Here is a 26,677-nt window from a genome sequence, read left to right on the forward strand (position 1 = left end):
GGTTTTTAAATTCACTATTGCGATTTTTCTTCATGGAAGGGGGAAAAAGCCATCAAACACAGGTAAAAACCTCAATAAGATTTTTTCCGAAGAGCATTATTTTGGCAATAATATTAGTGCATATTTGTTTTTTATTTCAGTGATACATACTCATTCTCAAGGAAACTTACATATCATTATTCAATGAAAAATAAAAGTGTTTTTATTGAATGTTTCAAGATCATTACAATGAAAATAAAACTTAGGAGGTGTTTGAAAAGAGGTAATTATGGAAATGATGTGTTACTTAAAGTTTATTCGTTTACATAAAAGTTAAAGCACATGTGATAAAAGTAAAAATATGTACTATCCTTTTCACTGAAAAAGTCCTCTGAGTCCTAGAAATGGACAAGTGGCTGAGAGGTTCTTTCAGTTTTTCCTATGACCTGAATAACTTGACATGTTAACAAGAGGATGGATTTATCAAATTTTCCATCAACAGAAATTGGAAAACTTCGCATGGCACCACTTTTTTGGAAGTATTTCAAGCATCCCTCCTCTGTGACTGCTCTGAAAAAGTCATAAAGAAGTGGTGACCTATTGTCATTTATACCCCACATACAATGTTTCAAACAAACAGAGGAAATGGACCATTTAGGGAACATCCACAGAACCACCAACCAGTCTTATCAAACTTTTTAACATTATGCCATATTTGTTTCCACATTACACTTATAATTGTTTTTTTTTTTTACCACTTATGTATTTTTCTTATTGATTTTTACATATTCCTTATGTATTTTGGAAACAAATCCTTTTTTTGGTTGTGTCTCAAATAACCTCTTCGAGTCTATGATTTGTCTTTTTTTTAATTGAATTAAACTTTTCATTTCGAGGTATTTGTAGATTCACAGGCAGTTGTAAGATATGTACAGACAGGTCTCATGTCCTGTTTACCCACTCTCTCCCAATGGTAACATCTTGCTAAACTATAGGACAATATCACCACTAGGATGTTGGCATCGTGACAGTGAAGGTATAGAACATTTCCATCACCACAAGGATGTCTCATGTCACTCTGTTATCCTTCTCACCCTCATTCTTTCCTTAAAACCCCTGTCAACCACGACTCTGTTTTCCATTTCTATAATTTTGTCATTTCAAGAATGTTACATAAATAGGGGGCAGGGTACAGCTCAAGTGGTAGAGCACACGCTTAGCATGCATGAGGTTCTGGGTTCAATACCCAGTACCTCCTCTAAGAATAAATACATAAATAAACCTAATTACCCCCCAACCAGAATAAAAAAACTTTAAAAAAGTTACATAAGTGGAATAATATAATATGCAAACTTTTAGGACTGTATTTTCCATTCAGCGTAATTCCCTGGAGTTTCAACCAGGTTGTTGTGTATGTATAGTTTGTTCCTTTTCATTGCTGGGTAGTGTTCCATGGTGTGGACAGACCACATTTTGTTGAACCATTCACTTAATGAAGGACATCTGGGTTTCTTCCTGTTGTTGGTTATTATGAATAAAGCTGCTATAAATATTTTTGCACAGGTTTTTGTGAGAGTATGAGTTTTCATTTCTCTGGGATAAAAGCCTGGAGGTGCACTGGGTTACATGGTGGTTGCATGTAGTTTTTTTAAGAAACTGCCAAATTGTTTTCCATTCCCACCAGCAACGTGTTGGTAATTCATTTCTTCACTTTGATGTGTTCTCCCTGTTACGCAGTTTGGGTAATTTGTATTGTTCTGTCTACCAGTTCACTGATTCATCGGCTTCTTCATTCTAATGTAGAGTCCTTCTATTGAGTTTTTAATTTAGTTACTGTAACTTCCATTTGGTTCTTTTTATGCCTTCTGTTTCTTTGCTAAGATGCTCTATCTTATTCACTTTGAGAGTACTTAATTATTGAGGCATTTTTATGATGGTTGCTTTAAACCTTCATAAGATGATTCTAATACCTATGTTATCTTGATGTTGGCATCTCCTGTTGTCTTTTTCATTTGGTTTAAAATGTTCCTGATTCTTGGTATGATGAGCAATTTATTATCGCAACCTGGAAATTCGTGATATAATAATGACACTTTGTTACTTATTTAAATCTTATGTTTTAGCTGGCTTCACCTCAACACCACCACAGAAGTTCGGAAGGAGGGTGCTTCCTCACTACTGCAGGGTAGGAATAGACGTCCCAGTGTTGCCGCCCCTTTTGAGTTGGCCCCAACAAAGGTCTTTCTGCCCTATTGCTCGAGCTGATAGAACAAGACTTGAATTTGGTTCAGAAGCAGAGGAAAGCTTTATTCTTTGATTAAAGAATGAAGAGGTGCGAGCTCGCATGCTAGAGCAAGGCTCTGCCTGACAGCCCCGGGGGCGGGGCTGCTTCATAGGGATTGCCTCTCAGGGAGGGCGGGGTTCTCGCGGGGAGGGCGGGGTTCTCGCGGGGCTGCGCGGAGGCGCAGCTGGGCCCGCTCACGCTCAGGCCCAGTGCCCGGCCGGGCGTCTCAGCTCAAGGCCCGCCTCCAACTTGGGTTGAGTGTCGTGCTCAGCGTCTCTGCACACGGCCCTGAGCTGAGGTGTGGGCGCAGCCGTTTGGCACCCGGAACTCTGGTCTGAAGTGCTGGGTGTGAGGGCTCCACACACGGCCCCCTGTGAGCCAGTGAAATTAGACCCAGCGCAAGGAAAAAAGAAACAAGGTTAGACTTTTTTATTACCCAGATTCTGTTATTCCTTGGAAATTGTTAAGGGGCTTTGCCGGTGACAAACCCGTCCTCTGCCGTTTGTCCTGCTTCTCGCTGTTGAGGGGGTGCCCGTCTCCTTGACTGCTTCCTGCTGGTGCCACAGCCGCGGGCGGAGGAGCGGTCACTCCTAGCCACGCCTAAGCCGCTGGAGCTGCCGTCACAGCCCTAGCAGGGGGTGCTCCTGTCCGCCCAGAAAAAGCGTCCACCAGCACCAAGAGACACCTGAAACTTCCAGCTGCTCTCAGCATGACAGTGAAATCAGCCTGCCAGTCTTCCCCAGGACGTGTCCCTGTGTTCCGAATGGGCCTTATCTGGGGGTGGGGGTGGGGTGCTCTGGGGCGTCAGGTGTTTGGGTTGTTCATTGAGCGGGTGGGGCGTGGCCCACCTCTCGGACTGATTATGCTTTTTCTGCCAGGTGTTTCCAAGACCTCAACTAGCGGTTGTATAGGGCTTCCCTCCTGTGCTGAGCTCACGGCTTGACGGCTTGACGAGCTGCGGTCTGGGGAGGAAATATCGCCCATGTTCATTAAACACCCACTCATGGCCTCCCAGATCTGTATCGAAGTAGCCAGATCTGGGAGGGCCAGGACAGGGACCTGAAGTAACTACTTCTTTAGTTCTTGAAAAACCCCTTCAAAAGGATCATCACCCTTCCCTTCCAACGTTTCATATAGAGACCGAGCCATTAGACCACAGTTAGGGATTCAGATGCGCAAAACCCCACCACCCCCAGGAACCCCTAAGCTGTCTTCCAGTTCTAGGAGGGGCGGGGCTGCAAATGGCTTCTTCCCTTTCCTGGGGTGGGCTTCTCTGATCTTCTGTGAGAACGAAGCCCAGTTTGTGACGTTTGAGCTTTTTCTTGGACACCTTATACCGTTTATCTGCAGGATGGTTCGGAGGTGGCCTTACTGGGGCTCGCGATTGGAATGCACACTGAGGGAGGGTCCCCTCCTCCAGATGCAGGTCTCTTAGGTCTTTAGCTGAAGTTTCCCCAGAGATGGGGGTGTTTGAGCCCTTGGGGCCGGACTGTCCAGCAGTGTTGCTGTTTTTGTTGCGTGTTTAGGTCCTGCCACTCAAAAAGAAAAATTTCTTCTGACTCTGGGGCTAATGGAATACAGAAGAAGGCATCTTTTAAATCTAATACAGACATCAGGCCCTGGTGACGGCAGAGTGGCCAGCAGGGTGCAGGGATCAGGGACCACTGGATGTGTATCCTTGGTGGCTTCATTCCTGCCCTGAGGTCCTGTACCACCAAGTATTCCCCACTGGGTTTCTTAATGGGGAAAGTGGCGGTATTACAGGCTGACTGGCCTGGCCGAAGGAGGCCCTGGTCAATTAGGCCCCGTATAACAGGGGCAGGGCCAACAAGGCCTCCCGATGGAGAGGGTGCTGTTTTCTGTTGGGCCACGAATGTCCAGGTTTTAGATGGACTCTCACGGGACTGGCTCCTGAAGCTCGTCCCAGCTGTTCCTAGACCCAACCTCGGGGTTTACTCTGGGGAGGTCGACTTGCTCTGTCCGGGGAGGTTTGTCCTCAGTCAGTAACAGGATCACCGTGTGCCCTCATCTCAGGCACACCGGTCTCCAGTTGGTCTCCCGTTAGGTGGATCGCAGCCTCCGATTTACGTAAGATACCTCTTTCGAGCAGGGTGTGAGCATTTAGGGACGCACAGAAGGACTGAGTGAGCCAGTGGCCATCCAGCTCACATTCCAGTGGCTCTAACGCCTGTTCTTGGGCCCTTCCTGATACCCCATTATTTCACAACTCTTGTGACCGAGTTTGCCTGGGCTGGTGCTTAGGACCAAGTAAGTGGCACCAGCGTTGACTGAGGATCGACAGCCTTTCCCCCGTATCCAGTGTCAATCGGGGCTCTTTGGGGGTCAACTGGAATGCTGGTGCAGGAGACCCCTGACCCCGTCATTCTTCATCTGTTTGGACCATCTGCCTTTGAGGGTGGTGGCTGGGATCTACCATTTCCATCCACCTTTGGGGGCAAAGAGTGTGTTCTCTTTTCCAGTGACCCTCTTGTGTGCATATGGGGCACTGATTGACTTGCTGTGTCTTGGTGGGGGCCAGGAGTCACTCACTGGATTCAAGAGTCTCTGTGGGTGGGTAGTCCACCTGCCAACCTGCTGACATTGGAGGGCAACAGCTAGTAGGTGGGCTTGATTCTGGGCCTTTTTATCCTCTGATTTTTTCTCCTCTGTGTCTCACACTCTAGATCCAGGGCCGGGGCAGAGTGTCTGCACATGGCTGCTGAGCTGAGATGTGGGTGCAGCCATTTTGCATAAGGAACCCTGGTCTGAAATTCCGGATGCAAGTCCTCTGCATGCAGTGCCCTGTGAGCCAGTGAAAGTAGACTAAGCACAAAGGAAAACGAAAAAACGGTCAGTCTTTATTTATTAGCCAGATTATGTTTTTATTTCCTGGGAGTTGTTAATGGGTTTGGCAGAGTCACAGTTTTCTTACTTGACTTCCATTGTCACCCAGCGTCACTGCTGTGTGAGGATGAGAGTTCTGGCTTTGTTAGGCTTCTGCTGTGACACCGTCTCAGCAGGTGCAGTGGAAGTCCAGACTCCCACGTGGTCTCCAGTGACACTGCCGGCGTGCCAAGGGGGGCTCAGGGCTCCTTACCACCTAGTGAAGATGGAAGCCCCAGCTCCCTAATTGGCCTCTCTGACCCCACCCTGGTGAGGGTGTCGGGGTGCCCATGTCAGCCTCGCAAGGATGGGGTTCTAGGCTTTCCACTCAGCTTTTGCTGGCATTGGGGCGGGTAGACCCACAGTTTATCCTGTGGTGGTAGCTAGAGTGGAGCAGTTATTGTCTAAAAGTTGTCTGTATTCTTAGACTGAAATGTTCCTTGTCTTGGCTACAGAGAGCAGGCTTTTATTGGCGCAGGGAGGGGGTGGGGGTGGGGGTGGGGGACTGCAGCTTACTGAGTCTGCACTGTTGGTGTTTCCCGATAGCTGGCTTCTTCAGCTCCAAGTTGGGGATGTATGAGGCGAAAAGAAAACCCAGGAACTCATTATCATGTTGTTCCTTGGGTTCCAGGGTCCTTGTCAAGTCTGCCTCCTTCACCTTTTAGAGTCTTGTCACACTTGTTTTATATCTAATATCCAGAGTTTGTATTCGTACTTAATGAGAGGAATAGGGAAAAGTACAACTACTCAGATTTCACAGAAGCAGATGCAGTGGTTTGTCTTTAGACTTTGCTTATGGTGTCTTTTGTTATGCAGTTTAAAGTTATAATGAGTTCACATTTATAAATACCCTATAATTTGTCCTTTTTTTAAAAAAAGTCAAAATATTTCTCTACCTGTAGGTTATATTTTCTTCTTAAGACTGTAAAGTTTGCTTTTTCCATTTAAATTTTTAATCCATCTGGAATATGTATCAGTATGTCGTAGAGATGTAGGGACCATGATTTTCCCATATAGATAACAATTGGAGGTTTATGGGCATATGCAACCTGAAGGATGGAAATCTGCCTTAAAAAAAAATCAGGAGATTGCCATCTCTGCAAATTTTCTAGGGATCCTAAGGATTGGGATGCCAGGATTTTTTCTTAAAAAATGTTTTTTACTGTCTGAATAGTTCATACTTCCCTCTTTGATTTTTAATGCCATCTCTGTCATACATAGAGTTTCCCTAAAGGGCTGAGTCTTTTTCTGGACTCTATTCTGTTCCATTAGTCGACCTATATCTGCACAGTTTCACATGGTATTTACTTCTAAAGTTCAGTCATCAAAGTTTTCATATCTGGTAGGACAAAATTGTCATGCTCTTCTTGATTCAGAATTGTCACGTTAATTTCTGGAGCTTGGCTCTGCCTTACAATTTTGGGATGAGTTTGTCAGCTGACATTAAAAACCCTGCTGGTTCTTAATCATGGTGGTAGTACACGATTATCAGTATCTGTCAAAGTTTGTTGAACTGTACTCTTTTAAAAAGTCAATTCTATTGTATGTAAATTATTCTTCAGTAAACTTAAGCCTAAAAAAGCAACAGGACTGACGCCCTTGAAGAAGGAATACATCCTCCACTGCTTCCTCCTAGTATTCTCCCAAAGGACCTGCTGCCATTTATTAGAATAAGTGTACACCAGCAAAAGAGAAGTACCCACTTTCCAGGAATTCTGGACATTGGCTAATTCCCTGGGACCCAGAACTCCACTGCAGCCCACCAATGACAGCGGAGGTTTATAGGGATGAGGTGGTCAACAGAACTTTGCTGAGTGCTTTTCCCAGCTGATGCTGTGGGTCCATAAACCTGTCTTACTGTTTACCCTGTTCCTGACCGAGTACTTAGAACAGACATACCTGACAGCTGGCAGATTCCCACGTTGGCTTTGTGACCCATGGCGTAAGAGTTACTATGGTAGGAACAACCAAGTGGAAGAACCGGGAATTGTCCTTACCTTCCAAAAATAAACAGAAGTCGTACTGAATCCCTGAGTGGAATTTCAGGGGTGAGTGCTACCACCAAAGGCTTGAAAGATGCAGGGAGCATAATTCCTATCAATCTGTGTGTAACTCATCTGTTCGGTAAGTCATTCTTCTCTTGCTACTTTCAAGATTTTCGCCTTGTATCTGGCTTTCAGCTTTTTTTTTTTTTTTTTTTTTTACTATGTTATGTCTATTTGTGGATCTTTTTGTGGAATTGGTTGAGCTTCCTGGATGTGTGGGTTAGTGTTTTTCAACACACTGGGCATGTTTTCAGCCATTATTTCTTTAGATGTTTTTTCTTTCTGTCTCTCCTCTTCTGGGGCATCTACTGCATGTATGTTGGTGTGCTTGGTGGTGTCCCACAATTCCTGAGGCTCTGTTCATCTTTCTTCATTCTTTTTTTTTTTCTCTTTGCCCTTTGGATTGCATAATCTCTATCAAACTATCTTCAAGTATGTTAATTCCTTCTTCTACAAGAAGTTGAGCCCCTCTAGTTAATTTTTCATTTCTGTTATTATACTTTTCAACTCCAGAATTTTTATTTGGTTCTTTTAAAATAATTTTTATCTTTTTATTGATACTATTTATTTGATGTAATATTATCAGCATACCTCCCTATATTTTGTAAATCATGGTTTCCAATAGTTCTTTGAACATTTTTATAACTACTTTGAAGTCTCCATCTATTAAGTCCAGTATCTGGTCACTCTTACAGGCACTTTCTGTTGTCTGCTTTTTTTCCCCCGAGTGTATGAGCCATATTTTTCTTTGTATGTCTCATACATTTTTATTGGAAATTGATCATCTTAGATAATCTATAATTAATTAACCCAGTAATTCTGGGTTCTGGTACCCCTTTCCCATTTGCTTGATTAGTTGTCTAGGGACAAGCTTTTATTTCAGTGAAGTCTATTTATCACACACATACACACTACCAGACACACACAGCCAGACACACAGTGCTGAGCCTCAAGTGTTGCTTCTCACGTAAGGGTGTGCAGCCTTGGGTGTGCCCACAGCCACCTGGATGGCATTATTTTGACAGGGCTCTTCTTAGCTGTCTTTTCCTTGATCACGCCTAACTGCTAAACTCCACAAATTGTGGGATAATTGCTCTATTGTTTTCAACAATGCCCTGAGGCATCAATTGTTCCAGAGACCAAACCAATCGAATTCTAGCTTCTCTGAAGAAATAGTTCCTACAGTCAGTGTTCAATGTTTATTCTTAGCCAGGAGAGCTACTCACAGGTGTTTTTTCCCCTAGTTCTCTCCTGCGAACTGGCAGTCTTCAGTTTAGCCTGTCTCTTCCACAAATCTACCAGTATCCTCCCAGTTGTCTTTCACCACAACCTCTGCTGTTTCAGAGTGCATTAGGCTTGAACTTCCCCATGTTCTGTTGCAAACAAAGTCAGTTTCTTTGGGAAGAGATTAGGCGCTGTCTATTTTATGGTCTCCTTCTTCCACCAGGTAAGATCTCTGGGTCGGGGCTCTGGAGCTGGGGGGTGGTATGGGCAATGGTGTGCTTTTCTCTGAGTTATACCCGCACCTTATGAACTGAGCATGAGGTGGAGTGGGGACATACTGTCAGGTCTTCTTGACATGGAACCACTGTCTTAAAGCCAGGGCGAGGGCGATCAGGGACTCGGAATTCTCAGTGGCACTGTGCCCAAGGTAAAGCCGTGGTCACCGGTGGGAACTAGGTGGGAGAAAGCAGCCCAACCGCTTGGCCACACTTGCTCAGAACTTAGTCTCAGCAGCAGGTAGCTGGGGACAGGAGGAGAAATGCTGGCATCCTACCCCTCTGGGAGAACGCTCGTCCATTGGGAATGGGGGCAACACGAGGCCGTGTTCTTGGCTGCAGAATTCTAGAGTGGCATTTCTGTCTCTCTGAGCTGGGAGGGAAGAGGAAGTGAGTGGTTTTGATTTAAAATACCACAGACTCTCCCTGTTCTTACCAAATTTTATTTGCTTTTTAATAAATAGATGTTTCTTCATATGCTGCAGTGCATTTCCCTTATGCTTAGTGATGCTGAGCATCTTTTCATGTACCTATTGGCCATCTGGGTGTCTTCTTTAGAAAAATATCTATTTAATTCTTCTGCCCATTTTTTGGATTGGATTGTTTGCTTTTTTTGATTTTGAGTAATTTGAATTTTTTAATATATTTTGGGTATGAACCCCTTATCCGATATATGGTTTGCAAAAATTTTCTCCCATTCTGTAGGCTGCCTTTTTGTTAATTGTTAATTTTGTTAATTGTTTCTTTTGCTGTGCAAAAGCTTTTAAGTTTGATGTAGTCCCTGCTGATTTTTGCTTTTGTTGTTTGTGCTTTTGATGTGGTATCCAAAAAATCATTGCCATCATGAATGTCAAGGGACTTCTCTACATTTCTTCTAGGAGTTTTATAGTCTCAGTCTTATCCCTTATGGTCTTTGACCCATTTCAAGTTAATTTTTGTGAGTGGTGTAAGATAGAGATCCAATTTCATTGCTCTGCATATGTCTATCCAGTTTCCCCAGCACTACTCGTTGAAGAAACTATCCTTTCCCCATTGGGTGCTCTTGGCGCCCTTGTTGAATGTTAGTTGACTGTATGAGTAGGTATTCAACTCTAGGCTCTGTATTCTGTTCCATTGTTCTGTGTGTCTGTTTTTGTGCCAGTACCATATTGTTTTGATTACTGTAGCTTCACAGTGTAGTTTGAAATTGGGAAGTGTGACACCTCCAGCTTTATCTTTTTCCCTCAGGACTGCTGTCGCAATTCAAGGTCTTTTGTGGTTCCATACAAATTTTGGGATTGTTTTTTTCTATTTCTTTAAAGAATGCCAGAGGCATTTTGGTGGGGATTGCTTTGAATCTATAGATGGCTATGGTTAGTATGGACATTTTAACGATATTAGTTATTTTGATCCATAAACATAGAATGTCTTTCCATTTGTTTGTGTTTTCTTCAGTTTCTTTCACCAAAGCCTTGTATTTTTTATTATACAAATCTTTTCACTCCTTTGATTAAACGTATTCTTAAGTATTTTATTTATTTTTGATGCTATCATAAATGGGATAGTTTTCTTTATTTCTTTTTCAGATGTTTCATCCTGAGGGTATAGAAATGCAACTAATTTCTGTATGTTGATTTTGTATCCTGCAACTTACCTGAAGAATTTTATTAGTTCCAGCAGTTTTTTGGTTGAGTCTTTGGGGTTTTCTGTATACAGGATCACATCATCTGCAAACAGCAACAGCTTTGCTTCTCCCTTTCCAATTTGGTTGCATTTTATTTCTTGTTTAATTGCTCTAGCTAGGACTTGCAGTACTCTATTGAATAATAAAGAGTGGTGATAGCAGGCATCCTTGTCTTGCTCCTGATCTTAGAGGAAGAGCTTTCCATTTTTCTCTGTTGAATATTGTGTTTATTACTGTCAGTTTGATAGGTATAGTTCCAGATGCTTTTCTAGGTATATAAACTACCCCACACCCTTCCACACAGATATGCACGTGTGTGCACACATATACAAACATACATACACACTCTGTCTCCCTCTCTCTCTCTCCCTCCCTCTCTCCCTCTCAAGAGCCATACACAGATGAGATCATATTTTTCTTAAAGTGCTGCAGCTTGCTTTTTTTACGTAACATTTTATCATTTCCATAACAGTGCACGTATATCTACTTAATTCTTTTATTTAAAACAAAATAATTATTTTCAAAACAATGTACATGGTTTGATTTTCAAAAAAGGTACAGTAGTAAAAAAGGAGGCCTGCCTTCCACTCCAGTCCCCCCACTCTGCTTGCAGTTTCTTGAATACGGCCATGTCCAAAGATATTCCATGCCCAGGCAAGGCTGTCTTATTTTCTTGCACAGACTGTAACATGCTATACACACCATTCTCTCTTTGCTATTTCACTTCGTCTATCTGGGAGCTTCTTTTTCTTTTCTTTTATACTTGCATAGTTGCAGTAGCTAAGGTTCCTTGGTTGCAAGCAGTAGACGCCTGCACAGTGAATTAAAGCACAAAGGGAATTTATTGGAAGAATACTGACAAACAGCTTCACAGCCACGCTTGGGGAAAGACAGGACGAGGGTTCTCTGGGGAACTTAGAAGCAGGAACACAGGACTATCTGATGACTGCAGCTCCCCGTGCCTTCTCTGTAGGTTTCTGTTCAGATTCCAAGTTCTGTAGGTTTCTGTTCAGACTTTATTAGCCTAATCTGCACCTGCTTTGGTCAGGTCCCCTGCTTGGATGAATCTTTTTTGGCTTCAGAGTTGAAGTAGTCTGTTTGATTGGCATAGCCTGGCTCATGTGAGCACACCAATGGCCGGACAAGAATCTGTTCCAAATGGAAGAGCAGGAAGAGGTTCCGAGGAGAGAAAGTCATTCTAGTCCACACTGAGATCATGCAGACACACACAGTTCCAAAAATATCCGTCTATCCAGTGGTGCTGTCATACATACAGACCCACTCACTTTACCAAAAGGAAAACTAGCGTCACACCCAACCACTGCTTCTGGAAGTGACGTCACGAGGCCCCTGGGCTCCAGGATCGCCACCTGATTTCACTCTACTTCTAGCTCTGTCTCAGTGCTCACTCACTTCTGTAGACTCAAGGGAAAGTCAAACTACAGCCAAGACATTGTGTATATAATTGTGAGGGAAAGGAAGAGGAAAGAGATGGAAAACTCATTTAAATCGTCAAAAGATATAATCTTTATTTCTTCAACCAGTCATGACAGTATGGCTGGTATTTCTTATTTCTGTCCTCCGCTGCTCATTCCATGGTCCAGTTGCCTTTAGCCAGCACCTTAGCTGGTCAGGGCTCTTTGTCTAGTGGGATAACCTAGACCTTCATTCATGAGCTGTCTGAGTCCTTGGCAGGGCTGCTGCTTGGAACCCTAAGTGATGGAACCCTAAACAGGGCTCCCAGCTGAGGGTACGAATCAGGGCAGAATCCAGCTTGTACTTAGCTGGCCGAGGCATCACAGACTTCAGCAGTGGAAAGTACACAACACAACTTGCTCTCACTCACGTGAAGGCACTGTGTGGACTTGGCCTGACTTGGCCCACGTGGCCACGACCGTGTGCAGTGTTATTAGGCTTCCACTAACCTTTACCCCTGAGTGTGGTCACTCACAGAGGTGGACCAGGAGTCCTCCTAAGCTTCCAACAGTTTCAAGATTTGGTGCCAATTTTCTTTTAATCTTCCTGGTCAAACTCCCAGTGGTTTAAGAGGAGGCTGAAATTGCCATTGGGTAGTCCTGACTTCCATCTCGGTGGAACCACTACCATGACCCCAGGTGTATCAAGCACTCTTTCTCCACGGGGCACTAGATCAGACCTGCAGAGCTCAGAGATTCAGAGCTAAGGGAGCACATGTTTTTGAGAGTGAAGTATTAATTTAAATTTTGTGAGTTTCCACATCCTCCTCTTGTGTTCTGGCTTTAGGAGATGAAGAACAATTTATTGGTCACTAATTCAGAGCAAACACCGCATCCTGCAAAAGACCACCCCAGCTTTATAGCGTGTGGTCCGGCCTACGAGGGAATGTGGGGAAAATGAACGTAATTAACATCTGAGAAAAGAGGTTTGTGATTTATTTACCTTTTTACATTGATATTATTGCTAAGTTTGTTGGTAGAGCTCTAAAGCAAAATCATTAAAACAAGGGCATGAACAGAAAGTCAAGTACTGAGAAGAGATTATTTTAGCAAATATCTCGATAAGGATATATACCAAATTGAACACAGAATCTAACTGTGAAACTCTTAGAAGCAGGGTTTTTTGTTAACAAAAGAGGACATTTTAAAGCCTCCTGGAAATTTGAGCCATTTTATCCACTCACTAATTGTCTTTTGGAGAGTATTTGTATCACCACACTTGTCACACAATTACTTAGTTAAAACTGCTAACTTGAAAGGTGAGAAAGTCATTTTAATTTGCGTTTTTTGTTTACCGGTGAGATATTTTTTCATATGCTCATTAGGTGTTTAATTTTGTCAGTATTTCATCTTCTGCCAAATTTTTACTCTGTTCCTTGTGTGTTTCTAATAGTTTTACATGAGCTGATTATATATATACATTTTGAAACACATACAGACTTGGAAGATTCATTAGATACCTACATATTATTAGAACTCATCCAAATGAAAAATTTCTCTTAAAGAATGAAATTGAAAGCGTCTGTGCTGCGTTTGTGCTGGTGAACGGCCACCAGCTGCTTCCTGCAGGAAGTTTGGATACCTGCAGGTGAGGCCAGAATAGTTTTAGGAAGCAAATCTTGTGCTGCGCAAATACTCTGCACCTTTCCGTTTGGAAGACGTGAACGTGGCCTGGCAGATTTGGAGGACAGGAGCTGAACTGCTCAGGTCTGGGCCCAGCGTGTGTTTGTCGCAGTGTTTGGCTCTGTGTTTACTGAGTGAGTGAGAATGGACGGTTTGCTCTCCCTGTGGGATATAGGATTAAAGACCAGTCTTGCTGGTTTACCTTTGTAGACTGACATTGAGCTTTGAAAGACTATCCATCAGACTGATGGATGTATAATTTGGACTAAACAGAGGTTCGTAATTGGACAGTATAGACTAGTTCATTTTGAGAGGACTACACCAGAGGAATAAATGAGAAAAAACAGGAAAGACAGGGGACCACTGTGGAAGGCAGGCTATACGTTCATCTGGTGGAGAAACATCTCCCTCTGGTATTTTATAAAATACGTTACATCTGGAGTTTCTGTCTCACTTAGGAAATTTTTATAAGTTATATAAACCAACAGTGAAAATTACAGGGTTAAATAGATGGAAGAAGTCGCTCATATAATCAACTATTAATAATGCTTCCAAGTCTAAGTTTTTACTTATTGTCCTTTTCATAATGCCCAAGGCTTTCTCCTGAGATTTATAGCAACCCAAGTAAAAATGATTTATTTATGAAATTCCTCTGAATCCTGTTTACTGCATTGTCATGCCAGTTTAATGTGGATTCATTAATTAATTTACTTACTTTTTGATGTGTTCCTGTGTGTGTGAGAGCCTGTTTCTCTGCAGTCTTTTCCAGAATGAGAACAAGTGTTTCCATTTGGCAAAGTCTCCTCATTATCTAGACTCAGATGAGCCACAGGGCAGGGCTCAGGCTGTGATCTGTGACACACCTTTCCAAGGAGGGTCGAGGTAGAGGCAGTGTACTTTCCTTGGATCAGAGGATGTTGTGTATAGTACCAAAGAGGCCTTGACTCTAAGACTTTTAAACTCCTAAATCTTGCTATTTTTGTGGGTGGAAAAAAGGTTAAATGTGAAGTAACCTGAAATATGTGCTTCACATGGAGAGTTGAGTTTCCAGTCCATCAGCTGCCATTTAACTGCTTAAACAACAGAACGGTGAGAGTTTTTGTCTTGGATTTAGGCAGCTGTCTGAAGTGTCCTATGGGGAGGCACTGCCCCAGTGCAAATGTCGCCTGCACGGAGCTTCTGCATTCAGGTCTCTGGGAGTAAATTTTAACCAATGAAGTGCATTGGTTATGAAAGGTTTTTAGGTTCTTAAACTGGGACTCCTTGGGACATATATACATTGAGACATCCTGGTCCTGTGTTTTGAGGGAGCTGAGTTTGGATCAAAGTTCAGCATAAGGTAGAGGAAAGAACGTAGGTTTTTGATTCAGACAGTCCTGGCTTCAGATAGGATTTCTGCCACTTCTGTGACCGTGGGCAGTCTATTAAATGCTTCTCAGTTTCCTTATTTGTAAAATGGGAGTGATGGCACCTTCCTCATAGGGTTGTAAGATAACCATATGGACACAGGGTTTTAAAAGGCCTGTCTTAAATTTCTCACCACACACACACACGTAACTGTGAGGTAATGAATGTGTTAACTAACCTTATTGTGGTAATCAGTTCACAATATATGCTTACATCAAATCATCATATTGCACACCTTAAACTTACACAGTGTTATATGTCAGATACTGAATATCTGAATAAAGCTGGGGAGAAAAGGGCCACCCATGTTTGCCCATAGGTGACACAAAAAATGTTATTGTCCACGGTTTCCATTGTAGCCTATGATACCTTGTGGTGAGAATCCTTATGGGTTGAACACTCCTTAGGAAAGTGGCAAGGCGAACTTTATCAGAAATTCACCGCAGGTAACATCTATTAAACAATCACTGATTACCTACCAGATACTCTTTATGATCCAAGGACAGCGGCATGACTTCTAGGGGTGACAGATATTATGAAATAATATAAACATAGGCGAGCATGCTAATCACATCAATAATCAGTGAAAGAATGATAAATCCCACTATGTAGATTTGAGGCAGATCTATCCACCCCGCCAAAAGAAAAATCACAAGAGAAATTAAAAACTGCACGACCACCTTCCAGAATCAGACCTGAGGAAACGTCCTTAGTACGTAGCCTGCTCTTGGTAAAACTACCTACCTGGCTTGCACTCCCTTCGTGTCTGGGCTGTTCAGAAAGACTAGCCACCAGCAGGGGACGGGACAAGGCAGAGACTATGGCTTCTCATTCACTTTTCTTAGAGGCTATGTTTTCTAAGATGAGGCAAAACAGAAAGTGAATTTTGCAAAATCACGTTTGTGTTTAACTCCTGCTGCGTGTTTGAGTGGAGGCACGAAATGCAGTCCCTGAGCTTAGGGCTAACGCGTGCCCTTCTGTCTCTACTTGTTTTAAAACTGGAGACTCAGCACAAACACCTTAGTTTGCAGGTGAGGAGGATACGGGGTGCAGGGAAGTGGCCCAGATAAGGTGCCACAGTGAGCCAACGGCAGAGGTGGGGCTGAAATTCAAGTCCTCCACTTCCCATCCTGGGCTGTGTGATTCCCTCAGTACAGTTCTGCTGGACGCTGGCCACTGACACCGAGGTGGATGGACACTCAGCGATGCCAGTACCTTAACCGCAGAAGCACAAAGTAGCTGGTGTGTGTATCTAAGGACAGACTCTCCCTAACATCTACTGTGGAGAGGTGGAATATGAATGGATAATTTGCTCTTGATGAAAGTTTTAAAGATTCTAGTAATTTCAGAAGTGGTTTTTAAAGGGAAAACGGTTTTGTAGAACCCTTGTCCTTTAACACAGTTGTATGAGAAAGGTAAGTGTGATCAGGCTAGAGAGCTTCCCTTACTTCCGATTGGAAGATATATGCTTATTATAATCATCTCCCTTTAAAGAACAATGAACTTGCCCATTTGCTCTAAACATGGAGCACATAGACAAATGATACAACTCAACTTTATTTTACTTAATTATAACAAGAATTTTTAAAAACCATGACCCCACCATTTCTAGTAGATATTTAAATATAAAACATCTCAAATTTAGCACAGATATAGGCCAATGCATAACTAGATTTGGGTAGTCATGTGAACGAAGTGCTTCCTTTGGAGTGTTTGAGAGGGGAGAGTGTTTGTAGGAAGTCACAGGTGAGGCCCGGGGCCTGGGGGAGAAGGGTGCAGAGAGTGGGACAGCTATGGTCTGTGTCCTGTCCGGGCAGACTGAGCAGGTGTGGCAGAGCTCACTGGCCGGGGCAGGAGCGGTACACATCTGTTCTGGTTTCTCTAACTTCTGCCAAAGCTAACTTTACGGATATGCTCCTTTCTAGCATTTAGAAAGGGTTTTCTCTGCTGCCAGGAAGCAGAGAGCTGGGCTGCAGCGACTGATTATCTGGGAGCAGCCAGGCATAAGCTCAGTTGCTTTGGAAGATTTGGGGGTGGGGGGGATATGGACAGAGAGACAGACTCTTCTTAGATTCGTCTTCCTTTTGTGGACAGGGGAGGAGGGTGCTTGCCGACATTTTCCTGAGTGTGAAAGGAAGAATATAGGTTCAAAAGGTTTGTAATTGTATGTTAAAACTGAGTCACACTGATATTGAAAAAACAAAAAAGGCATTGTAAACACACTTTTATTTAAAATTCAGATTTCTGAAACAGCTAGACTAAAAGTGGTATCATAGGTCTTTAGCTAAACAAAGCATAGCACTAAAATAAGGTTTATTTTAACTTTTGAAGATTCTTTTTAAAGCACCACTTAAAACGTACATATTGCCCCCAAAATTAAATATAGAAAAAACTGTTGTATCTCAGGAATGAGTCTGAGAATGCAACAAGGAAACAACAGAGCCCATTTTTAACCTCTGGTTATTGACAAGGAACACTAAATTCAAAGGGATTTTGAGATTTTCCTACATAAAGGCCAACAGGTGCAGAGCCATCAATTTCTTGGTAAATTTCCAGCCTTTGGAGGGCTACAACTTTTCATAAATATGGTTACTGGACAGATTTCTAAAATTTTAATTTGTCACCTCAAAAAAGCAAAGTGTAGGACTTTCAAGTTTCTTTCTTTCTTTTTTTTTTGAGAGAGATTGTGAGAAATAACCACAAATGCAGCACATTAGAAAAACTGAAACTAGTCTGAACAATCTCTGGAAACTAAGTTCTGGATTTATTTTGAAACCAACTTCCAAAGGGATAGAAGGAAAACGGTACACGTGTGTGTTACATCGCGGAAGCAGCTCAGACTCGCCAAGACGTCTTCAGAGCGGCCCCTTTGTCCTCTCCCCTCGGGGTCTTGGGTGATTTTCTGCGGTCAGGACAGCGGACCAGCCGGGAAGCCCGTCTGGGGTGTGGGTGTTTGCGCCACCAGCCGCGGGCCCAGGCCTCACCGCTTGCCGGGCCGCTTCCCGCTGCGCTCCGGGCTGCCCCGCTTCCTCGGCGGCGAGCGGCGGGCGGCGCCCCGGGCCTGCGCACCCTGCTCGTAGGGGTGCGTCCTGTGCTTCTGCCGGCTCGCCTCCTTCTGGTTCTGGCTTCTCGCGGGCTCCTTACTGCCCTCTTTTTGTTCGTGGTCTTGCTCCTTATGAGAGGGCAGTGTGTTCTTAATTGTGTTAATTAGAAATCTTTTATTTGTACCAGCAAGAGGACACTTCATCCTGGAGAGGAGAAAAGAAAGCACTCACAAACCACATACTGACCCCAAAGCTGCACCCACCACCGGCCGAAGCGAGCGCCAGAGAACCCTGCTTGCACAGAACCAAGTTTGAGTTTGGCTTTCCTGGCACGCCACCTAGTGTAAACTCCGCGCACAAGGGGGAGCGCCCGGCACCCTCAGGACTCCGGACACAGACTGGCGGGACCTTCTCTGAAGACCAACCTTTCCTCCTTGTTGGGACTAACTTTCCTGCTGTAACATACGTTCAGGTATGAAGCGCAATACGAATGAGCTGAGTCATGTGATACCGTCTCTAAACCACAAATGCCTGATTTGACTGTAATCTGGGTTTCGAGTTCAGGTTGTGGTGGCTTGTTTTTAAATATCGAAGAGTAAAAACAACTCCCTCCAGGAGGAACAAAAAAGGATACCCCCTGTGTCTTGAATCCCACGTGTAAGTGAGCTGCCCTAGCAATACAGAATGCCTGAAGAATCTCTAACAAGGCAGTACACTGCCTTTCCCCTTCTAAAAAGCTCGCACTTTCTACTTCAGAGTGTGCTCTGTCGGGGAGCAGGAGTCACACGTCCACCCTCTGGGTGAGTTTCTGGGCGGCGGCTTCATGAATCAGGTTCACCCAAGAGGAAGCATGTCACTAATTAAATCATTGATTTACATGCTTAAATCTACTTACATATTCAGTGTTCATCTTTTTTTTTTTTCCAGTCTAGTAACTCTTTCATTTTAGAAAACCCCACACAAATGAAAAGCAGAGTATTTCTCTTGGCCTTGAGCCGTCTGCCACATGATGGGCTGTTTTAGGAGGTTACTGATCCCCCAAATCATGTTACTCAGGGTGGCTGGTATTAGCAAAAATGAATGTAGGATTCCACAATATCCATCTTTAAATCAAACTGTGATTCGAGGAGAATCCCATGCGATGCCTCAAAACCAGCCCACCAGCACCCCACTGCAGTGATTTTTCCAGTCTAGCCCCGTGGAAGATAAGTGTCAGTGGTCACCAGCCTAGTGTCCTTGTATGGTGGTCAGGCCATCTCAGGCAACCAGAATGGCACTGAATCTGGAAATAAAAGGAGAGAGGAAAAAAAAAAAGTGGCTCCTGCTGCAGAGAAGCAGCTCTTGAGCCAGCACGGACAGAGGAAGTGTCTGATGAGACTCAGGGGTGGTGTGCGCCCGCATGCTCAATGCTCAGGACAACAGAGGGACAAGGGGACAAGAGCAGCAGGTGCAGTGGGGCCGTTAGCCATGTATAGCTCCCAGAGGTACAGCACAAGGACCCTCTGTGCAGTTAGGAGGGAGGTCCGGGCTCTTCCCTCAGTGATTTTGTAGGTTATCACTGAATTCCAGAACTGACTGAGTGACAGCACTGGAACCACTGCAGTGGCAAACTTAGCAAAGAACCAGAAGAGCAGGACACACAGCGTGTTACAAAACAGCACGACACCGCTAGGCTGCGGGAAGAGACTCCTCCTCAACGCAGAACAGAAGAAGCCGAGATGCCCCTCTTTGCCAGCCGTGGCGCAGGGCTTACTGCAGGAGCAAATCATGGTCATAAGCCATGGACCACCTGCCTCTCTTGGGTGTGGCAGGCCAGAAACAGCCAGTGAAACACAGCCAGCTTCCGAAGGATTCTGGGGCATTTCCAGTGCAGTGGGTCATCTCAGTGCTGGTCAAACCGATCAGTTCTTCTCTGGACTGAATGAGTAAGGAAGGTGATTATTGCCAGCTGGGACAATGACCCAGGATCTTAAAACTTTTGGAACCCCCTGGCAAATTCGACTGTATTTTGTCATCTTCCATGTGAGATCATCTGTAACACCATGTGGTTGCCCTAGATGGACAAAGTTCTCCATAGGCTGGAGAGCTGCGGGGTTCACACACAGTGAGGGGCGTGTCTGAGGAGGCGTTCCTAGCTTCCTGCTGCTAGTGGAACCCACTGACTCAACACAGGACCAAGAGAGCTATTCTAGAATTAGATGGTTTTCTACAACAAAGTCCACTGGCCTTTCCATCTCTTTTTCACATCAAAGAGGTGATTTGTAATGTTGGTTGTGGCTAGGATTCTATTCAAGGTGAAAAGTGAAGGATGGCTTGGAGAGAACTTGGGTTCCTTGCGGGGAGGGAGAAGGGGGCTGTGAAAGTATCTCCTCCCAAATGTGCCAGGACACGTTTTGGAAATGCTGACAGGTGCTCACCCACACTCCATTAATAAATAAGGCAGGACAGTGAGATAGTGGTGGGGAGGTTGCGGGCAAATGTGAAGGGACATGTAGTAAATGATCCCATATAAAGAAATTATAAAACCTACACTGAGTGGTTGGAAGTATAAGGAGCGTAGCATCAGTGCTGATGTTTGAAGACATCACAAGCAGAGAGGGTTGTGGCCTCTAATGCGGTAATTAATTTTGCTGAATCTCACCACCAGTTGTTTTATTGCTACAAGCTCATACGACGTTGTATACACACGTGCTCTGGAATCATACTGTCTACCAGACCGAGCCTTGGGCATGTTAAATAATCTCCTTGTTGCCTCTCATCTATCAAATGGGGATAATGATACTGATTATTTTACAGGGTTGGATGCAGATCAAAGGAGGGAGAATGTGCAAAGTGCCCAGACAATGCCTGATACACAAGCCCTTAGTAAAGGTCAGCCTTGGTACACATCCTCGCCCTGCAACTTAATTAGCTTTGTGATGATGGGAGAGTTACTGAGTGCCTCTGTGTGTCAGTTTTCTACTTGTAAATGGGAATAACAGAAGTATGTACCTGCTGCGAGGATTTAATGAGATGCATAAAGCATGTAGCACAGTGCCTGGAATAGAGGAGATCTTCAGTAAGTGTTACCCATGGGTCTATGATTTCTTAAGCACAGTTACAAAATTTAAAAGCCTCTGAAAACCAAGTTCTTTTTCTGATGCCACAACTCATTTGGCAGCCAAACCTGATCTGACCTGACAGTGGGCACTTCTGTGTCCCACCTGGGGTGAGCATTCATACACTTTGCTGAGGAAACGACAATGTGTTGAACAGGTACCACTGGGGGTATCTGTCGTGCACGCCGTCTGTGCTATAGGACCTTCCTAAACTGTGGAAATATCTAAATTTAGAAACTTACCTGGATCTAAGGGCTTTAAACAAGGGATTGTGGAACTGTATTATTACTACTCACTCTCCCTTCATGAAAAAGAATATATGTAGCACTCAAGTTAATATATCAGGGATTTGTTCGTGATGGAAACTCAAGACAATGAAGTTTCAAATCACTGGGGATAATAAGTTAATCAAAAATAGACCAGAATATCTGATGTTTCTCAATGAAAAAAAGATTAAACAAAACGAAACAAAACAAAACCCTGAGCCATCAAGAAAAAGCTTATAAGATGTTTTATAGACATTTTCATAAAAATGGTTAACATTTTTAAGTTTTGGTACTTAAAATGGATCAGCTTCTATCTCTGCAAGTTTCACTTTCTAGGACATCTCAAATCGGTACCGGGGTCAGTGGGCTACTAAGTGTTACCTCTGACCTTACAATTTGCACTTCCTAATGATCTGTAAACTCTGTTTGTAGCTGGTCCTCAGACACAACACTGAAGGTTGGAGTAGGGGGTGATCATGAAGGCCCCTTCCAGTTTGAGATTCCCAGCTCACGTTCTGTATGTGACTCTTCTCTCCTTCATCACGTTAGGAAACCACTTCACTTCATTGCTCTCTGTCTGTCTTGTTTCTCAGCTCTCTTTTAGTGCCATCTTTTTTTTTTTTTTCCTGTATTTGAGACATGACAAGCTGGCATTGGATACTCAACCATCCTAAAGCCTTTTTCATATCAGCATCGAGGCAAAAGCCACAGGCCGTGGCTCCTGAATGTATCTGCACCGGCTCTGTCACTGGCTGTGCCCAGAGATGTGGGACCACACAAGGCCACAGTCAGCCGCTTCCCTGTGTGAGGCTCTGACCCACACAAGGTCGACTTTCTCACCCTGGCTAGCTACTTTTTGGTTTATTTTAGAAAGTTATATTAGCTCATGTGGGAAGAGCCAGACTGAAGGCGCTAACAACATAAATGGATATAAAACTCTAAATATAATGAGCCTGGTTAAAACTGCTTTAGAAAGTACTCATGACAGCCGTGTCAGACTCAGACCTGGCGTTCTGTGCACATTAAACTAAAAGGTGAAGCGACTCCCTTCACTCCCAAAGCTGTCAGCCTGGGGCTGGGATGAAGGGTCCTGCAAAGCCACGGGAGAGACTCAGATGGATCAAGAGGCCAGGCTTGTGAGCGTTTCGTCTTTCTTCCCCTTTTTCTTGAGTAGGCATACTGTATAACATCATTTGCAAAACTCAAGTGCTTTCTCCCTGTGTTACCATACTGGACCGATGAACAATGGTAAACTGAAAAACAAACCTAGAGGACAGAGTGGGGAAGATACACGTAACTTTTCTTTCTGATTTTACTACTTTTGTCTCTCTGCTGCTGAAGGACAGAGGTAGGAGTTTCTAGCATTCTACAGACTTAGACCTGCCACTTTGGTTTCTAAAAGTTTCATGAATGTGACCCACCAAATAGTGACACCCAATCCCGCACCAGTGAGAACAACAGCGCAGGCGATGCTGCCCAGCACTTATGAGCAGTTCCCGGGGCTGTCGCGTCACCCATGTCACCTCACTTCATCTCCCCCACCATCACCCTTCTTACGCGTGGACAAGAGAGAAGCAGCTTTTTCAGCCAAGGTCCCAAGCTAGTAGGACGTGGGGCTGGGACTGGAAGCAGGGGGTCTGACTCCAGAGTCCCCCTCCCAGCACCATCCCAGCTGGGACGGAAGGAGCAGATGAGAGACTGGCACCTGCAATGTGACCAGATGGCCCAGAGCAGGCAGGGAAGGGAACCGCAGGTGAAAAGCTGTCAGCAGGCTGGTCACCAGGGCCAGGTACCTCGCAGTAGTTCCGTATGCAGCGTCAGGTCAGCTGAGGACGCTGGCCTCTCATGAGCCCAGGAGAGCCTCACACGGACAAGGACAAAGGCAGAGAACTCCCCGCACACACGTGACTTGGAGATTTGTAAAGTACATCAGGCAGTGGGAAATTATGGCTCTTTTTCTGGTCGGGGAATAGGAGCCTTGGCATCATGGAAGCCAGTTTCCACACAATGTGTCCCAATTCATTCCTTTATTCTACAGCCAAATCCCGTCCTACGCCAGCAAAAGGCATCTTGTCTTCCATCGTGCACGACCGCGGGTGTGAGTCTAAAGGAGCAGCCCTGGAAAGAAGCACAGCTGCACTCCCAGCTCCCCACGGTACCGGGTGCTATTTTCACTCTTGATGCCGTGGTCAGTTACAGCTCATCTTGTTTAAGGTGCCACAGCCACCATACCCACCCATGGCGCTACGGTTTATAATTTGGCAATCAGGTGCCTCAGTGTGTGGCCACCTGAGAAGTTCTTTCATCGTGTTATAATCCACATTAAACACTGTTAATCCTTAACTACTCTGCATACAGCAGTCCTGAGGCCCAAGGAGGTTTTCAGTACACTCTGTCTCCGGCATTACAATTAAAAGTGATGAAAAATAGTTGATGTATCTGTACATAAATGTCTATAATTTTAATTTTTAAAAATTGGACTCTCTCCTGTGTAAGGCATTGTTCTGGGTCAGGCAGCAGAAATAAATACCAGGCCATCTGTGTGGGGATGCTCTTCAGGGGACTGTGGACTGAGAGGAACAGAGGTGTGACAGGTGTGACAAGGCGAGGTGGGGCAGCAGGCGTGTGAATAGCGGTGCCCGGGTCCTTGGCCTCCTGCTCCTGCAGCAGCACAGGTCACTGCGCTGCTGTGTGACCCAGCGACAACTCACTCGGGGCTCTCTGAGTCACATTCATAACTGGGTAGGAAAGGAATGTGGGAGGCAGGGGCAGGAAGCGCTCACAGACGATAATCCACGGAAGGGAGGACGAGCGTTAAGCCAGAGACAAGAAAGGAGGGCTCTAGTCCCATCAGCAGTTAATGGCTGGGGACTTAGGAAACCTCTCTGGGCCTCCCGTTCTTGGACCATAAAGTGAAGGCTCTGAGTCTCTGTGGCCCTGAAGTACTGCCCAAGCCCATCCACGAGTCGCCTGAAATGCGAGCCCTTCCTCCGCTCCCTGCGGGTTCTGGCTTGCTGCCCCGTGCGCACCTGTGCACCTGTCCGAATCCACCAGCATGTGAACAACTGTACGGCCAGGACAGTGAATCTTCTTTACTGCTGCCTGTGCCTGGCCTCTTAATATACCTACTGGTACTGGGTGAATATTCAAATGAATACAAAAACCACGTGCCTGGGGGAAGACCGGGGAAATGATTTGCTTTCCAGTAATCAAAAGCCAACTACATGAAATGGAAGAAAATGTAGGTGTTGCTCCCCGTAATCACCAGACTGACCCCAAGCCAAACAGACGAGCACCCCAAAATGTCACTCCCCTTGAAACAACTGGGTAAACTCCTACACTGTTGTTGGGAATGTAATTTGGTGCAGCCACTATGGAAAACAGTATGGAAGTTTCTTAAAAAACTAAAAATAGTTACTATGTCATCTAGCAATCCCAATCCTGGATATATATCTGGAACAGATGACAACTCTAATTCAAAAAGACACATGCACCCCAATGTTCACAGCAGCACTATTTGCAATAGCCAAGACATGGAAGCAACCTAAATGTCCATCGACAGATAAATGGATAAAGAAGATGTGGTATATACATACACACACACAATGGAATATTACTCAGCAATTAAAAAAGAATGAAATTCTGCCATTTGCAGCAACATGGATGGACGCAGAGATTAGATGACTAAGTGAAGTAAGTCAGAGAAAGAGAAATATATATCACTTATATATGGAATCTAAAAAAATGATACAAATGAACTTACTTACAAAACAGAGATAGACTCACAGACAGAAAATAAACATGGTTATCAAAGGGGAAAGAGGTGGGGGAGAGAGAATTGGGAATTTGGGATTAATAGATATACATTACTACATATAAAATAGATAAACAAGGAACTACTGTACAGCACAGGGAACTATATTCAGTATCTTACAGTAACCTATAATGGAAAATAATCTGAAAAAGGATATATGTGTATATATGTGTGTATAACTGAATCACTTTGCTGTACACCAGAAACACCAGAAGCATTGCTGTACTTCAATGAAAAAAGACTATTTTCTAAAGTTAAAAAAAAAAAAACTAGGTAAAGAAAACTGAAAAATTGTTCTCTGTCAAATTCAATCTTTGGAACTTTTTGTACCAAAATATAAACCTTTCCAAGTATGAGGCTGACATTACCGGGCACTAGACTCAAGCATTATATTGGGCTAAGATAAGCTGAAGTGAATGGACCAGAATAAAAACAGCTTTGTAGACAATGAAAATTTCTGAAATTTGTGCTTATAAATTCCTTTATGTTGACTAAAAGGAGGTCACATGGGCCAATATTTCAGCTTTTCTGGGGCTTGTGTCAAGAATGGCTTCTCAAGAGATTCTTTTGTTGAAATACATCCAAGTAAGTCTACAGCTCCAAATGGCTTCTTTCTTTGTGACATAAAAAATGGCATCCCACTTGCATTTTCCTTCGTGCAGCAGTCTCTTTCTGGCAACAGCTCAACGACCTTATTTAAGATCTTTCTTACGGAGTATCAAAGAAGGAAAAAAATGTCTCTCTGTCTAGTTCTGTTTTAAATTTTAAAGCTGATGTAAAGATCTTCTAGGTGTTTAGAAAAGCAAACCATGGCCCACTACTAAGCGCCTATCTGTCTGCCCCTTTTAGATCTCTGTCCCCTTGACAGACATGGGTCCTGGGACTCCTGTGGCTGGCCTCCTGGCCACCTGTCTGCTCCTGGGAGGGCTGTGGGAATGCTCTGAATTCTGCACAGCAGGTGGGTATCATTCTTTTCAATAAACAGAGATTAGAATACTGTTTTTCACATTTGCGTGCACTTCCGAATCACCTGAGTAGCTTTAAAACTCCAAACCTCAAGCCATACCCCGAACTAAAATAATCTTTGATGCTGGGAAACACGTATTATTTTTGGAAGCTCCTCAGATGATTTCCAATGTGCAGTTAAGTTTGGGAACCACCGGATTAGTGGTTAAAAGTTTTATTTACATACACACACACGTGTGTGTGTGTACATGCACTCATTTAACCAGATGTAAAACCGAGTGTTCTCCCAGAATGAGCAGGATGGTGGAGATATTCTCTGCCCCAGCACTGGTGTGCAGGAGCAAGTCATGGTTTCCCTTGGGCCAGACCGCCTTCCAGAGCCCGTACCTGTTAGGTGTGCTGTTTTCCCAGAAGCTGCCTCCAGGGAAAGTTCTGTGCGACTGTTTGAGCTGCAAGGCGGACTGGCTGGCTAGTCAGATGTTGCGAGTCATCACCTCAAGGAAAACAACTTGCCAGCGATAGAGCTGGAGTTTCCAAGTGAAAGAAAATGGGACTTCTGGAAAACTGTGAACTTGATAGGTTCCCAAGAGTTGAACGACTTTTCTGACAAGATTAGTGGTGATACTAACAA

The 26,677-nt window shown here is 44.2% G+C and overlaps 1 protein-coding gene and 1 long non-coding RNA gene across 3 annotated transcripts in view; one reads left to right on the top strand and one right to left on the bottom strand.

Annotated features, from left to right (window-relative positions):
* Positions 1-2,530: 2,530 nt before the first annotated feature.
* LOC116668593 overlaps positions 2,531-26,677 on the top strand; it is a 47,136-nt gene continuing 22,989 nt past the window's right edge. The window contains exons 1-3 of one of the 2 annotated variants that reach the window (XR_004325795.1): positions 2,531-2,681; positions 4,948-5,113; positions 12,616-12,754. This is a non-coding gene — a long non-coding RNA (uncharacterized LOC116668593). The remainder of the gene's footprint in view (positions 2,682-4,947; positions 5,114-12,615; positions 12,755-26,677) is intronic. The other variant, XR_004325794.1, reaches the window with a different exon arrangement.
* Positions 17,066-26,677, bottom strand: part of LOC116668591 (protein POLR1D-like) — a 36,354-nt gene continuing 26,742 nt past the window's right edge. Inside the window, exon 3 of the mRNA XM_032496408.1 lies at positions 17,066-18,106. Coding sequence (XP_032352299.1) covers positions 17,839-18,106 — 268 coding nt within the window. The 3' untranslated portion in view covers positions 17,066-17,838. The remainder of the gene's footprint in view (positions 18,107-26,677) is intronic.

This window comes from Camelus ferus, chromosome 14 (assembly GCF_009834535.1).
Source record: "Camelus ferus isolate YT-003-E chromosome 14, BCGSAC_Cfer_1.0, whole genome shotgun sequence".
Classification (NCBI taxonomy): Eukaryota; Metazoa; Chordata; class Mammalia; order Artiodactyla; family Camelidae; genus Camelus; species Camelus ferus.